The following is a 17,286-nucleotide window of genomic DNA, read 5'->3' as shown; positions in this document are numbered from 1 at the left end:
AGAACCTTTCAGTATGTAAAAATACTTTCTGTGTAAAGGTGGAGGATTCATGATGCTTTGCGATAACATAATATGGAAAACATATTTTTAAAAAATGGAAGATCACTTGTTTTGAAAGCACAAGAGAGAGATTATCACCTGATAGATGATAATACGAGAAGTTAGGAAAACAAGGCGAAAGAAAGGGGGGGGGGGGAATATATAAAATTAGTTGATGTGCAGTTTGTTTGAATCGTTGATAGTGTGTTCCCCCCTCTAACATGTGTTATCTGTCGATGTCGATTGGACGTGCAACGAACGGGTAATCTCTAGGGATAGGGTGGAAGGGTATGAGAATGATCTTCCGTTTCAGCAAGTTTCTGTACTTCACCTACTCCTTTCCCTGTTCTCGGGAAAACGGACATTTCCTGTATCGCCGAGTCAGAACTTTTATAAAATTTCCTCGCAAAAACCGAATTCCTTAAATTTCCCTAAAGAAAAAAGTATGTGCAATGTTTTGTTAACTTTAATTTGATCCCTTCCACGAATATCATTATCCCCCTTGTACCACTATTTCTGAAAATAACTATAAAGTAACTAATGATAAGGAATTTTGTATTATTTGTCTACAATTCGTCTAATTATACGCCAGAAATTGTGTGCAGTTAAAATTTATTACGTAAAGTTTTATGATTCTTCGTTAGCTTTAAGCTGAACCAGCGTAACATAGATATACTACAGTGTAGTAATTTTTGCAATTTCGACGGTTTGTTTAATGGAAAATTACTAGGGAGGAGTGGTATTCAAGAAGAATTTAGGGGATATCTCGAAGTAATAGGTTAAAAGATAAATTTGAAAATTTTGAAAAGCAATAATGAAAAATTTAGATTTAGAAGATTCAGTGGGAGAAACAAAGAGAATATTTATCACGTTACTTTTTGAATTGAATGGAAAATAACAAAGGATCGGAGAAGTTGGGCTTATCGTAGTACTCTTGCATTAGATAGTCTAACCATATATGACTGTATATGTGTATATAAATTCGTTTGGCTGTCAGGTGTTGAAATCTTCTGCGTAAATGAGAACAGAGTTGCATAGTAATAATAAAGAATAAAAGATAAATAAGGATTTTTGTAAAATTTATAAATCAAATTAACAAAAATGTCCATTATTATTTATTTCAGAAACTGTATATGACCTTCTGCAAGCAGCAGTATCATCGGTGGACGTGGACGATCTGCACACCCATGATGGGTTGGATGGATTTCCAACATTCAGTTTTCGACTCGGAGCTGACGTAAAGCTCCCTTACAGGCTCTGCCTTCCGGAAAAACTCCCCGCCGAGTTTACTCTTGTGGCGACCTTCAAACCTAACACACCGAAAACAAGTTACCTCTTCGCCGTTGTCAACCCCTTCGAGACTGTCGTCCAACTTGGAATTCGAATTTCTGTAAGTTTATAAAGAAATGTATACATGCACCCTTACTTTATATAAATTATTTAATGAACAAAAATAATTTTTGAAATAACTTCCGGAAGACACATTTTATCCTGCTCTCTGTTATTTCTTAATTTAGCGATTAAAAAATAAACAATTTATTCACTTTTATTAAAACTTTTACTAATTGTCGATGTAGCATAAATTCGTATGCTCAAATTGAAAACATTTTTCGCTTTAATACAAAGGATAAAATATGGCAAGCAGGTTTATTCCAGTAACGTAGATATATCAACTTCCATCGGTGCGCTCGGCTTTCGAGAATATTTCGGTGAACTCACCTCCACGCAAATCTTATCCGGGATAACCAACTTGCTCTCACACCCCGCAATTCTGATACCTGTTACATATTCCAACCAGTCGCGTTTCAACTTTTGCAACTTTTTATCCCGTCATGACCCGCGTCGTTGCATCGGAACTCGCCAAACTTTGCCACAAGCGTAAAATCTCTATTTCATGCTTGAAAAAAAAAAATGAAAATTCTTGCACGAGCAAATCCAGTGCGAACGTGAAAAAATGCTCTCCTAGAACGATGAAATTAAGTATTTTGTAGGGTTTATGGAAAATACGTAATGGAAAAACAAAACATACTAAATGTTCCATTGGATCTGGAAAAAATTTGAGGAAAGAAGAGATTTGAAAAACTATATATAGTATTTCAGTATTAGGAGGATATTCTCGTTTAGATGGAAGAGAATTTTAAATGGAAGGGAACGTGAGGATGGAGAGATTTTAATGAAGCTATTCATTGTGGTAAATATAACCGAGCCTGGGGTAAAACTAATTGAGCCATTTCTGCACGTAGCATGTCCATTGAGGGAAGGAAGAAGAGAAGAAAAAGGAAACTGGCAAATGGTGGAAAAGGTTGTGGGGGAAGGGTATCTGGTATTGAGAAGTAGTGAAATAAAGACAAATAGCCGAGCAGTGTGATGGGAAGAGGAAGGGGATGGGAGGTAAGCAGGAAGAACGAAGCATGTCCTTCGAAAGCAAATTGACAAAATCCTCATTGAAGCGATTGTTGCATGCCAAACTTCGATAGTTTCGTGTTCTCTTTCTGCTGCAGAAATCTATCCCCAAGCTACTCGTCCGCGCGTGATCCGCAAGAATAAGTGACTCGTCTATACTGCGCAAATTTCCTCAAGAACAACGCGTCTACAAATAATACAACCCTCAAAAATATTTAGGCTTTCATTCCATACACTGTTTTGTCTCAGTCTTTGCGTATCTCTTTCATTATAACACTCTGTAATGGTTTCATTTACTACCTTTCTTAAAATAGAAAAAAAATATTGAAGTAATATATATATATATATCTACAAAATCAGGATTTTTCTCTGTCTTTAGGAAGGACAAGGATCCAATCAGAATATATCGCTGTTCTACACGAATTCGTACGAGCACTCGAACTCCGAAGAGTTGGCCAAGTTTTCCGTTCCGAAACTTTCCAAGAAATGGTCGAAAATCGTGATCAACGTTGGTCTCAATGACGTCACGCTGTTCCTCAACTGTCACGAAATGGCCAAGCAGACTGCCCTCAGGATTCCTCAGGAATTAGTTTTTGACACAGCAAGTACCCTATACATTGCCCAAGCTGGCCCTCATATACAAGAGAGATTCGATGTAAGTACTAAAATTTCCTATTTTTTATCATTTATGCCACTGTGCCAACAACGAGTCTCGACCGTAATTTTTTAACTATAATATTTTGCACTTCTTAAAACGCAATTTCAAGTTTCATGTAATTATTAAGAGAACTAATTTTTAGAGCATCAGATAATCCCTATTAAATGTTAATTACAAAAATATTTCGATGGAATCGAGTTCCATAGGAAAATAGAAGTAATTGGATACGTCGTATCAGCTTAACACGTTTTGTGAATGTAATTTCAAAATATTACATTTCCATGTCAGGTTGCATTAGAATTTTCATGGAAAATTTCGATTTTCCCATAAACCGCAACGACGTTAATTCGACGCTAAATAATGGCAATTTTCCGTGGATAATATTTGACTCCGATTTGCAAATAACAGAAGACTAAATTTTTACAACGTAAAGTATCGAAAACGATAGTTAAGTTATAACAAGAATTTTCAGAAATCCTAATATTATAATCAACTGATAAAGTCTAGAAATTAATTGCTTTCAAATTTTTATACGCGTGTATGTAAAAAAATTACTATGGAATTGAAAAAAACCGAGAGTATAGTCAATTTATCATAGCATCGAAGTATCGTTAAATTTCTTACAGTTTTCGGGGAGTTCCTTCATCGTCTTCTTGTCCAAATATTCCATTTCCCCCATTTAAAAAGGGTCTGTCGATGAATTTCCGGGAACCATCTACTTTTCCGGATGAGTGATAGACATGGTATGTACGAGGCTAATCTCACCATACTCCCATTTCAACCCTACCTCGATCTCATCCTAGTGTGCACCTGCTGCACCACAAAATTGAAAACTTTACGATCGTAAATAAATAAAATGGACAATCGGAATGGACCAGATTTTATGTCATTAATTAAACTCCATTTTTCATATTTTTAACTCAAATCTTACGTGAATGACTATTATTGATCCCGAAGATTTTCTTAAGTTTCTGTTTCGAATTTAATTCTACTCTTCATTTGTATTTCGATCTACGTTCAAAGACACTCGATTAACGCAAAGTTTCTTCTCCTTTCAACGTCTTCAAGATCGAACATTATTTACAGAACTATTACTTTTGCCAATCTCTATGTAAAAGTAAGCGAAGAGCATGGAATGCTTACACTCCATTAACTTGGAAGTTCATCAAACATTATCTTCTAACGAATCTCAATTGATATTCCTTTAAATACTCTTTGGACTATTTTAATAATGAATGGTAATATCTCAGCTTTCTGTTAACGTAAATTTCAATGTTATCATCCTTTTCAGGATCCGTTATTAACGATGTAAAATGATATACACCTGGCTTATGGTATATAAACGAGTTAAGAAATAATTAATACAAGTTTTTTGTCTCAACTACTTAAATAAATCCAGTCTCTGTAAAGTAATTTTTTTTTCTTAGTGAGTTAATTTTTAGTTTATTTGGCTTAGCTCAAATAAAATTGGATTGAAACTTATGCATTGCATCTTGAAACGTAGAGAGCTAAAAATTAAAAGTTAAGACCTGGCCTACTTTATTTCTTCCTCTTGTGTATTTCGCATTATTAACAATGCAGCTACGGGAATCCGTTTATAAACTTCGACGCATTTAAATTTCACAGGAATGCATTGTCCCCTTGGTCCCCCCCCCCCCTCAACCTCTATCCCTAAGAAACAATCCTATTAAACATTCAGAGTGCATACTGGAGGAAAACATTGATATCCCTAAAAGTTTATTTCACCATTATTAAAATTAGGATTTTTTACTGTGCTATTGATTATACGACTTGTATATTTATGTACAGAATTGTATCGTTGAAAATATTCAAATCTCTCCAGAACTTCCTTCGATACAAATAAAGTAACCATTTCCATCAGCTCTACTATTATTAATTTATTTAATAATTTTAGTAATCTAATTTGTAATGATCAAATGTAATTTCGGTCCATAATTGTAAAAACTCTGGATTCGTAATTTCGATTGTTGTACAAGGGAGCTTCACCTGGCTTCTAGGATAAATTTAGGAAAGTTCGGTAGCGCGATAAAGCGAGGTCCGCGCTTTTCTTTAACCCCACCAGCCATTCCCGAAACTGATAAAAAGAAGGCTCGAAAACTACGATATGTTGTGGTGGTCTCGTAACTTATCATCCTTTTGCCCCTGCGGGATCGTAATTTTACCCTTTGATCTTCGATTATTCAACATATTACCTAAAGTGAAAATGCGTAAATTTCTTCAATATTTTGTGTGTGTCACTGCTTAATGTAAATATATTTGAAAGGCACGGGGAGGAGATAAAAACGATTTAAACTGGACTAGGTGAATAAACGAGAGAGGAAGAAGAGAGCAAGATATAATGTTGCATTTCATAAATTCAACGGGACGCTGTGACAGTCTGAATTAGGGAGTCGTTCTGGAAAAAAGTTGTGGAAAAACAGTACTTCGAAGCTTTTTCGTCGAGCCGAGAACAAAACGGCCATTAAACTACTTCGTACCCAGGCTAACAGCCCACGAAATAAAACTTTATCTTCAACCATCCACTCTTTCCTAACTTTCTTAAGAAACGTCATAGATCTTCTTATCTCAATTTTTCTATAGGTATTTCTACTAAAATTATCAAATTCACAGTTTCAAAGTGAAAAACTGCAGTCTTTCCCGATAAATGTTGACCCTCCAAAAAATACCTTAACGTATAAGTCATATAAATATTCGATGTAGCAGCACAAGAAATAACAAAGTAAGAATGTGTAACTGTATACGTATATATATATATATATATGTGAAAGAATTCCGAGAAAATTGAAAAAAGTAATTAACGATATAGTGTTGATAGTATATGCATATGCAAAATATGACACCTTTTCATCTTAATTTTATTGGTTAAAATGTATGCTGTATATACGTAATTTAAAAATTTAAGAAATAATAACATAATCTGAACTATCCAAAATACTAATTTGAATAAGGCAATCAAACTCGTTGATCGCAGAGACAGTACAGAGAATAGGAAAAATGTCGAATGAAAGAAGTTTTCAGAGAGACCAAAGGGCGGAAGATAAATAGATAGGATGAATCGAAGTGTAGAATGGCGAAGAAAGGGAGAAAAGTGCTGAATTAGAAGAGAGAAAGGATGGAAAATTGGAACTAGTGCTTTTTCCACGCGAATTGGATTTAGACTTTCTCGTATGGCCAATCGTATAAATCCTTGCAATCAAGAAATAGCCATCTAAACAGTCGTCGATCTGTTCTGTAATCGCTATACCCTTTAACGTAATCAGTTCTTTTCTCAGAATTCTGCCCAAGTATTATTTTTATCTTCGTGTTAAGCATCCGTTGATGTTATTCAATTTCTTAGAGTTAATTCAATAACAGAATTAAATTAAAAAAATATCTATGTTAATCCCTAACGAACGAGAGTATTCTTGTAGAAAAATTACCAGTGAGTCTAAGGATTTAAAAAAAAAAAAATGAAGTGCTTTATTCGAAGAGCGAGACAAAATGCATAATAAATACATAATTATATCACTTTATTATAGATAGCAGATTCTAATAGATTTCCAAAAATGTTATGTCATTTGTCATATGTCATCTGTATGGCAGCATACGTTCGTTAAGGGTTATAATTATTACCAATTTTACGAAATTGCAATAGCAAAAAGAACCTCTCATTTTGTTTTTTGATAAAACTGCAACATTATTTATTACGATTTGCTAAAAAAGAAAACGGTTCTTTTTCTCTCCTAACTGAAAAGAGAAATGACTTGTCAGATTAAATTTTTAATCTCTTCTGTAATTGATTCCTCTTACTTTCTCTGGATGCAAACTGATATTTAATGAAAATAATTACGAGAGAAGAGTGGCTTTCGGGATATAAACAACAAGCCGGATGACTCGACTGGTAATTTCCGTCCTGCAGAGATTGATTTTCGTTTCACCCTTGTTCCTAACAACGCACAAAAATCTAATTTTTGTAGTCATTTACAAAATAATTCAAATTTATAATAAGATTACTTGGCTGGAATTTAATATAGATATAATTATTTCATGAAATTTTATATTTTTTAACTAATTTTGCTTTAGAATTACTTTTAAGTCGGTATTCGTGAAAGATTTCGTTTTACATACACTGGACTAAAACTGTGAGGGTAAGTTCTTAATAAATGACGATAAGTAACAGATGGGATAATTAAGAAAGTTACAAGAATTTGCTGACTGTGGAAAACAGCTCTCCAGCGCATCGGAGAGTGTAGTCTGCAGAGGGAAGCTTCAAATTGTGTCACTTCCGGCGATAAAGCTCGATAAGGCTCTCTTAAGTGCGCCTTAGGATCCTTCGTATCCTGCGGGAAGAGTGAGGATTTTACGAGGAATCCTTTCACTCTCCACCACGAAAGTCCCTTTTGCCATTAGAACTTCCATTGGAAACATTCAAGCCATCAAACGGAAACACCGCCATTTTTTTCACGAACAGCTTCCTGTTTTAAGTTGGTATCCTAGAAAAATCAGAAATTTATTTCCCCCATTAAAATTTAATCGATTGATCCGTATTAATAAATACGGCAAATTTAAATAATATCGCGTAACAGACAAACAACCGATTGTTCATTAAGAGATGAAAAGAAGAAAGAAACATTGCTTTGTGCACCTCCAGAGACGTTTGAAGGAGAGTCCATTTTTTAATTTAAATTTGATCTTCCCAACAATTCAAAGAAGCTTTCAAATGTTAATTACACTTCTGTTATAAGTTCTCCTTGTTGAACGTGGCTTCATAAAGTTACAGCTAGCAACATTATAAAGTTACAGAGAACCGAAATAGCCACGAAATGCTTGATAAGTTTTATAACAACGTCAGCCAGAATGTAACAATAACAAATTTGTTAGAGAGCTAAACTTGCCTATTCACGAAACGACAATTGTTGCTCCGTGCACATTTAGGTCGATTGTTCATACCAAGCTGTATCACTTAACTGCGATATTAATTCAAACGTGTGATATCCACTCGTGAAACGACTGTTCCGCCCCAAATCATATCTGCTCATCGGTTAATGGAGTCCTAAATAAGGACGAGGGATCAAAATTTATATCGTATTTCGTAGGCAAATATAAACAATATTTCATTATAAATTTCTATGCATTTTTTCATTGCCTGAATTTAGTTAAAACATCTTTTATGTTACGGAGGGATTTGAGGAATTGCTTGCAAGACGCAGCAGTTAGTTTCCTGAAAGAGATGGGCTATAATAGGAGTATGATAGAGTTGTGGACAGATGAGAAAGGATTGAGTCGGCGTTGGAAAGGGGAATAGCAGAGTCATGAGCTAAAAGACAATGTCAGATATGATACGGTTATGGAGGGTCAAAATGGGACATGTTGGGACACCGTGATACGTGATAGAGGTTTCATGTGGACTGAGTTGCTTTGGGTTAGGTTCACTCCCATCCAATGAAATAAGATTAAACGAGCAGCTGTTAAACTGATAAGATGGAGAAATACTTATTCTTGGATACTTTGTAATTTAATTCAACGAAAATTACATTTTAGTAAATCAAACATAATTATTAAACTCGTTACCTAGACAAACATTTACATATCATAAAGTAAAGTCATTCAAGATAATACAAATTAAATACTATAATCTCTCAGTAGTTTAGATTAATGATTCATTAAACCCAACACACTCCTGGGAAAATGTACTTTCTAACAGCGAATTATTCATAAAAGGCGTTTTTTATTTTGGACTTAGTGCAATTTTCTTGAAATACATGGAAGCTGGATACTAAGGAAAATAAAAAGATTTAGTAGAGTTTGCTAGCATGAATTCGTAAGTATTCTATAGCGTATATACATGTATACATATATATATATATAGGGTGAGGTACTTAAGACACCCTTGAGTTAGAACGTAGATTCGTTTATCTACATAACTATGGGAGATATCAATTTTTCTGTAAAGCCTCTTAGAATGTGAATAAATAGGAGGTTCAAAAGAGTCCAATTCCAGAAATTCTCCCGTGTATTAGCAAACAAAGACTCTCTTACATCAATGCATCTATATTCTAGAACGTATTAATTGAGACACCGTATGTAGTTTCGATGACAACAAATAAAATCGAATTACGATTCTTTCAACGAGAGTTTCATGTTTTATCGTATATAGACATCGACGGAGAATTTTAAAGCGGTTATTTTATTATTCAAGCATTTTGAACACCCTCCAGTTGTACACTATACTCAATAAGAAATCATTGTCTACACAATACAAAAATTAACACAACAAACTTAGTCCACTCTGAATGAATTTAAAGCAACCTCCTCACCCCTGCTTTATTTATAAAATATTTCATTGTTTAATCACCGTTAACCAGATTTCTCCTCGCGCCTTTAGTAAAATCGGAAACTTACTAACAACTGGTTTTAAATAAGTTCTACTGAAAAGAGCGATAAACCCAGTTCTATTATTTCAGAGAACAAAAAGGTAAATTTTTATTTTATTTTCGCTCGACTGGAGTTGTTTGGCTTCGTTCTCAATCGATACTTTAAAATATTCGTTTGATACTATTCAGGGGTTGAGAAATAATTAAAGAGAAGTAGTTTGTGGGAGTCGAGAAAATGAAGGATTTGCGCTATTACTAATCAGTACAGCAATAATAGAACTGCGAGGTAATTGTAAACTGGAGCACGATTATTTTTCAGATAAAATCGTAAATTCGCATTGCGAATGGAGAAACGAAGGAATTTTTACTTGAATTGGAAAGAGAGCACTTTTAGCGTTTTATTTCACTGAGTAAACGCTCCGTCTGCACCCGTCATTGCCAATGTGACACCACGACATTATCTCTTCATCGATAAATCTCTTCCCAAGCCTCTACTCTCCATTGAACTTTAAAATATTAAAATACTATTTTTTCGTTTATTCCAATTAAGTCGAAAACGAACGTAATAAAGAAATCGAGAGATTTCAAAGAGATTTTTATCCGTCGATAGTTGGGAAAAATTAGTGCGATGAGCTGGGTTAAAAAATAGTTAAAAAGTCTGGGTTAGAAAGGAGAAAAAGTAGCACAAGAGGAAAAGCCGAGAATTTTCACGCACGATAGCATAACTTTGCTTGGCAGGGATTTTCCCAGGATTTCCTTTCAGGCTTGCACCGTAGCACACAAAATGTATAGAATTTTTTCTTCTCGACGTTTTTGATGTTTAAAGTTTTTTTTAGCTAACGTGTACCCGAACAAAACTTGACTTCAACCGGAGACCTGTGGACATTTTTGTGTACAATACTTGTTTCGCTATAGTAGCGTATTTTTATACTTTCTTCAGTCACTGCAGTCATCTGCCCTTATCAATCTTTTTTCTTCAATCGATTTTCCTCCCTCCCCGTAAATCATCTTCCCTTTCTTTCATTTTTACAATAATTTTTTTGTTTATATAACCGTAAAAAAATTAATGCAAATAAATATTAAATATAATAAATTTGAGATGAAAAAAAGAAAGGGATACATCACAATTTTTGAGGGTTTAAATGGACGCAAACTCGCCCCACGTGGGACCACAGTTCGATAATCCGAAAACAGCTGGAACAAATCCGATCGTATTTATTTCCCTGCCCTGCCTTTTCGGATACAAAAATGGGATTCCATGCACGTGCCGCTTTTTTAAATTCTGAAAAGGTTGGAAAGCCAGAACAGAGAGTTTCTTCACTGGAAAACATTTGGATCTCCACAAAATACAATGAATTATTTATTATGAATATAATTAAGTCTATTTATTTGACCATTTTAATTTTGTCTACGTTTGGTTTCTTCTTCATTTCGTTTTAAAAAGTGGAATTTTTTGTTGTGAATTTTTATTATTTTTATTGAGGACGAGGCAGAAAATGGAAAGCTTTTAGAGTGTTTATTAAATAGTCGAATAGACAAATCATTCCAAGAAATTTCACCATCATCCTCAAAGGTCTTCCGAATGTTCATTCAATCATTGTTAAATGAGTGTAAATGTTCATCGATCGATAACACAAGTACCAATAAATGTTCGATTTACATTTTCATGGAAATCTCAGAACATAATGACGTAAGCAGGAATGAAATAAGCAAGTGTTTTCTAAATTGTTGTAAATAGATTATATACAGGGTCGTCGGATAAAGTGACCCAACATTTGAAAGTGGAAAAATCATAATGGTAGACAATATAGGCACATCATTGGTAGATTATAGGCAGAGAAGGACGATCAAGTTAATCGCGTTATCTCTCTCTCTCTCTCTCTCTCTCTTACTCCTTTGGTTTTTTATTTGTTAATCGCAAGATTGATGTAAAAGGAATAACAGAGAAGAAGCACAAATACTCTCTTTCTTTCTGTCTTTGTCTCAAACAGGCACATGTTTATTTATATTGACTACACCGATTAAAATACATAAATGCATCGTTAAAGAATGAACATGCATGTGTGAGAAGGAGAAAGAATGAGAGAGTATTTATGCTTCTTCTCTTTCATTCCTTTTACACAGTTTTTACTATTGACAAATAAATTCAGCTGGGAGGAAGGAGCGAGGGGATAGGCGCTAGAAAGAGAGAGAAATAACGAATCATTTAATCGTCTTTCTCTTTCTATCTTCGACCAAAAGCACGTGCTTATTATCCACCGTCGTGATTTTAGCACTTTTAAACGATCTTTCACTTCATCTGGCGATCTCTGTATTACACGAATTTTTCATTAATAACTTTCGAAAATTTAATGTTATTTAGATTCTTATTTAAGCTGAATAAATTAAACCTTTCAGTTGTAATTAAGTAGAGCAGATGAAAAATTACGTGAAAAAGCACTACTATGACTTTAAATATTTCAGTTTTTCTTATATTTCTAAGATTCTTTATCTTCAATTAGTATCCCATGAGATTTTTCTAAGCACAATTTTTTTTTTGATTTCCTGTTTAGTCGTTGGAAATAGAAACGGTTTCTGCAAATCCCCTTAGCTTCCGGGGACAAAGGGAAAATCCTTATGCGACCGGTGCTACAGCTAGTACTGAAATATTTACTTTACACGTATTTTCTCCCAAAATGAAAACTGTAATTAAATTCCAGCCGTGCAAAAATCTCCTTTGCATTTTTCCCGCTGTAAACAAAAATGCATTCATTTTTACAAAGGGTATAAAAAAACGCTCAGAATCGTTGTAGCTTGAGCTACAAAAATAGGTGAATTTTACAGGGACAAAAAATGTAGAATAGTGTATGGTAGAAGAAGGCTACGGGGCATGCAGAGAGCTGTTAGTTTCATTTGATCATTTATTGAGCATTACTCCTGAAAGCTTTCGAATTTCACCGTACGTTTAGTGTCATGAAGAAACGACAGACTTGGGACCAAAAACGACCAACGTTGAATCGTCATAATAGTCTTGTCTAGCTATTCTAGAATTAAAAGTAGATTCTATGCTACATTAAAAGCACTCTATGTCGAACAAAAATAGTACTACATTCTTTTTCTACTCGTTTGTAGACGAACCCTTTCGGGACAGCTCTCAGTAGAGATGAATAAATAAACTAAAAACAATTTTCCATTTTCATCAAAAGAAAATAGATTCGTAAAAATCTATTACATACTATGGCTAAAATCCACTTGGGATTAAATTCGAAAATCTGTAGACTTTTTTTAATCGATCCTTTTCGTAAACTGAAATAGTCGCAAGGGATAACAAAATTCAAAATTTACAGGGCCGAGTGAACGTTGAAATTGAGAGATGGGAGAGTTAAAATGGATACAGTGAAAATAGAACATTGAATATAAAAGATAATTGGTTAAAATTATAATTAAAGAGACTGGATGAATTTTTAAAAAAATTATTTAAACGATCAGCGCGCGAGTAACCGATTCGCGCAGCCCCTCCGTCAGTTTCCTGTTGATAGTGGGGACTCGCGGGGTGAAATGTGGGTAAGGTAGTGGTAGGGGTGCGCATCCTCACTCAGAGAAGATCGCTGGTTGCTGGAAAGGCGCCAGTCGCTCAGCTTAGTTCATCCAGCGGCCGCAAAGTGGCAGCAGCCACTATTCTCACCCTCCTCGCAAGCTTTTCCCGTTTTTCCACCCTCGAAGTGCGACGGAGACGCACGCGCTACCCGACTCCGTCAAAATTTGCCGCGCGACTCTTCAATATACACCGATTCGTTTATGATATTCGTCGATGAAGTTTCCTGCGAAAAACCACCCCCGAAGCCACCGGAAAATTCGTCAGATTATCCTTAAGAAAAAACCTGTTGTGCCAAATCGTCTTTCGACAAATTTGAAATTCGTTTATTATCGTGCAATAAAGTGAAAGCTGTGTATCAACAGTGAAATTTTGTCGTACGTGCTTTCTTTTTTCTTCTTTCGTTATTTTTTCAAGTGAAAAGGTCGATCAACGGTCAGACCGGTTGTGTAGAGAGGGTTAAAATTGCTCAGATGTAAAAAATCTGTTGAAAATAACAAGGAAAAAATTTCAGGTATAGAAATATTATCGACTCCGCATCGAGTAGTTCTTTGAATGAAATTTTCTTCTGAATCATTCAAGCCTCTCACTGTCAACTATTTGTGTTCAGCGGCGCGAGGAAAACTTTGTTAGTATTCGTGCGTGCGTGTGAGAAGGTATAGAAAAAAACATCAGAATTTTCATCGAAAATCCTTGGAGATATTTCCTGTCCCGCGACAGGGGAGTAAAATTCGTTTTTCCACACTGGATCGAAACGTCAACAAAATTTATCATCAACGATTTTTCATTTACTGTCATTCATCCTTGCACGACCTGAAGTAGTAGAGAATTCAACGCTCTGTCGGATAATTTTTTCGACGTCTTGGCCGAGTTTCTTTTTACCACGGATCTTTCAAAGTGCGAGTCTAACGAAATTATCTCTCTAATAATAATATCTTGACAATATATTAAAAGTAAGAATCGAGTTTAACTATATAATCATCAAAAAACTATACTCAATTGTTAACTATTTATTGGTCCTCGTATATATTTATAAAATTATATAGTTTTTGACCATTCGAAGATTAGGTCAATTGAGTTATTTATAATTTGAATTTATTCCTTAACTGATAAGATGGATAGATTTTAATAAAGAATATAAATATTCGCAGAGTTTTCGATATCGACAGCTGCTTACTAACTGGGACAAGTTGTATGATTGCTGAATGTAATTAAGTGTCTTGCACTTACCAAGAACAAACGAAGTTGCTATTCGCACAGGTGCAACCTGGGAATAATAAATCACTGAAATTTCGTTCTTTAATTAATGGAAAAACCTATGATAGATTCACGCTGAAGAAATTGTTCGAACGAATTTTTTTTTATTGTATTTTCCTATAAGCATGCAAAAAGAAAATTTTTCGATTATTCAATAATTCAGTATTCGTTCTAAACAAAATTGCCTGAATTAAATAAATAAATAACAATAGACATTATAAATTAGTTCACTAATGGATTAAAATATTTAAAGAAAAAATATTTTAAGTGAACGAGTTAATTCGAATAATAAATGTTAAATTATATATATTAGTATCCACACATGAACTCAACATTCACTACAAAATTTAACGAACCCTCTATGCATAAACTTTTAACGGTAACAAGCAAATAATTCCTCGTTTCAAACCTGCCCGTATTTACATAATTTCTACCTCGAGCTTCGTTATATTTTTTTACTTTCATCATACAGGAAATACTGACAAACATATTACTACTGTTTTCTTTGGAAATTCAAGTTTCCTGTAATGTTTGTGATTCTAGTTTCTTCATGGTAAAACAAAACACAGGAAATGTGTGCTACAAAAACTTAAATCCCAAAAAGTTTATGTAATAACAAATTCAATATTTGAAAAGTAATTAAGATCAAATCCTAAATCTTTTATTTAAATTTAAATGGGTTTTGAAGAGGATAAGGTTTTGCTCTTTGAAAAATTATTTTGCTCAGCAGTACAGCTGACATGAAGTTTGCTATCTGTCTCGTGCACGTGTTACAACAAACTCTCGTGATTTCACTTTGTTCGTTTATCCACATCCTTTTGTAACCTTTATTCACGGTGGCAGCTATTAAAAATTGATTTTAAATCAATAATTCTTCGACAACAATTGACTTTTCTTGGAAATTCGACCTTTTTGCGTCACTGTTATTTCGACCCCATTGCTTTTTACTCTACTCGTTTTATAAAATGTATTCAAATAATTCAATCGTCACAGTTTATCTTTTATTCGTTTACCCGACACATTTTTATTTACCCGTTTCAATCGTCAACTCTCGTTTCATTTTTACTCCGATATTTGTTTACTAAATTATTTTTTGTACCCATCATTAACAAATTCGTTATATTCGAATTGAAAATGGAGTATCAATAGGGGGATTTATATAGAATATTAAGATCTCTCTACTGAGGGAGAGAGATAGAGGGGCTCTGAATGGATGAATCCGGGACGTCTTGTTGTATTTCAATGGGGTAGCAAGTAGAGGAAGTTGATAATTGTCCAGACACGATCGAGATGACCAGATGTGAAACACAATGGAGATGGTTGGACACGTTAATTTTCCCTGACAACTATATCTCACGACACAAGAACCTACGTGAAATTAGCATTGAATAGCGCGTGTTATTCAACCGCGTAAAACGTGGCTTTATCCCGTTGAAATTTCCCAAGCGAATTATCCGGATCGAAACCAATAAGGACACTTATTAGCGACCAACATCCACTGAACCGCCTATTTTCACCAAATCAGCCGTGTTATCGACAGACGAATACAATTAACCAACCTCTCCATGTAATTGAATTATACAGATACTTAAATAAGAACCATCGAATTTTTATTTTCTCCAATCATGACAAATATAGTAGTATAAATTGCATCGAAGAAATGAGTAGAAGATAGGGTGATTGATATTGGCGTTTATGAGCAGCTGCAGAATGCTTTCGGGAAGGAATTTGTAATTTTTCAAAGCACTCGGTCTGGCATTCCGTATTTCTCGTTATTTATTCCAACAACGTATGTATGACACGACAACGAATGATCGGGAAGCTCCTCTGGTTATTTTAACCCTTTTCCTCCCAAATAACACAATTTTTTTGTTAACTTTCAATGTTATATCTTTTGATGAAAAAATCACGTGAAAAATTTATCACATATCATTTATTATAGATTTTTTCCTCCTCTTTCAAATGCCGTTGAGTAATTTTACCTAAATCGTAAGCCGGATAAGCTATAAACCATTTTTCCGAAAAATGCATAAATTTTTCACGGTTTCTTCTTTCTAAATGTTTATTTTGAATAGGAAAAAATTGTCACACACCATTGTAAACACCATAAACAGTGTTATAGATGTTTACCCTTTCAAGCTTCGTTTTTTTTTGTAGTAATTCAAAATGGCGGACACAAAATGAAGTCCGAAAGGAAAAATTTTATATTAAATTTTTGCGATTTTTTTACTCAAAAACTGTTAAGTTTGGCAAAAAATTCCTGAGAACAAAAATGTATTAGAATTAGCCAGAGAATAACCTCAAATTTTTTACACACTGTTTTCCAATATTTTTGAAATTTTTTATTTTTTGCCTCTTCAAAGAACTAAGAATTATTTTAAAAATTCTGAAAAAATTTCAGAATATTCTTCGATTAATTTTAATATATTTTTGCCGTTACAATTTTTTTTCCAAATTCTATAGTTTATAAGGAATCGTTAAATGTTCAATGTCGAAAACGTTTTGTAATTTTTATCTTACTAAGTTTTTTCAGTCGGTGGATTTTCAATTTTAAAAATACTATCGGATTCGGCTGTATAGGTATATGCACAAGTTTGGATATTGAACTTTTTCGTTATAATATTTGTGCTCTTGATACATACTTATAGGAAAATTTATGTACTAAATGTAATTATAATAGTACAACACTTTTGTAGTTATCTGAATCATATTATAATCTGTTGTGCAGCTTTTTTGGAAATTCTAAAATAATAAATTACATTTTTTTATTTGCAATCGTCAGTTATTATTTGCACTAATCCTAATTTTAATTTTTGGTCAGTATAGCTTTACATAGAAGACATAGTTGTCAGTCATAATTCTCGTACATAAATACACCTTACTTTAATTTTTCTTTACAATGCCGAAACGAAAACGACGAACGAATGAATCAACAAAATTCTCGCATCTGAACATTACAAATGTTTTGCACGAAGATTCGT

At 33.9% G+C, this 17,286-nt stretch overlaps 1 protein-coding gene across 5 annotated transcripts in view; it reads left to right on the top strand.

Annotated features, from left to right (window-relative positions):
• Mp (Multiplexin) overlaps nt 1-17,286 on the top strand; it is an 82,187-nt gene that overhangs the window by 28,935 nt on the left and 35,966 nt on the right. For all 5 annotated transcript variants that reach the window (XM_066726927.1, XM_066726926.1, XM_066726928.1 and 2 more), the window contains exons 4-5: nt 1,164-1,429; nt 2,822-3,097. In XM_066726927.1, coding sequence (XP_066583024.1) covers nt 1,164-1,429; nt 2,822-3,097 — 542 coding nt within the window. The remainder of the gene's footprint in view (nt 1-1,163; nt 1,430-2,821; nt 3,098-17,286) is intronic.

Source organism: Prorops nasuta, unplaced genomic scaffold (genome assembly GCF_024137725.1).
Source record: "Prorops nasuta isolate Cenicafe-Biocafe unplaced genomic scaffold, Cenicafe_Pnas_1.2 PNAS00005, whole genome shotgun sequence".
NCBI classification, from domain to species: domain Eukaryota; kingdom Metazoa; phylum Arthropoda; class Insecta; order Hymenoptera; family Bethylidae; genus Prorops; species Prorops nasuta.
This window is presented reverse-complemented; position numbering and strand designations above follow the sequence as displayed.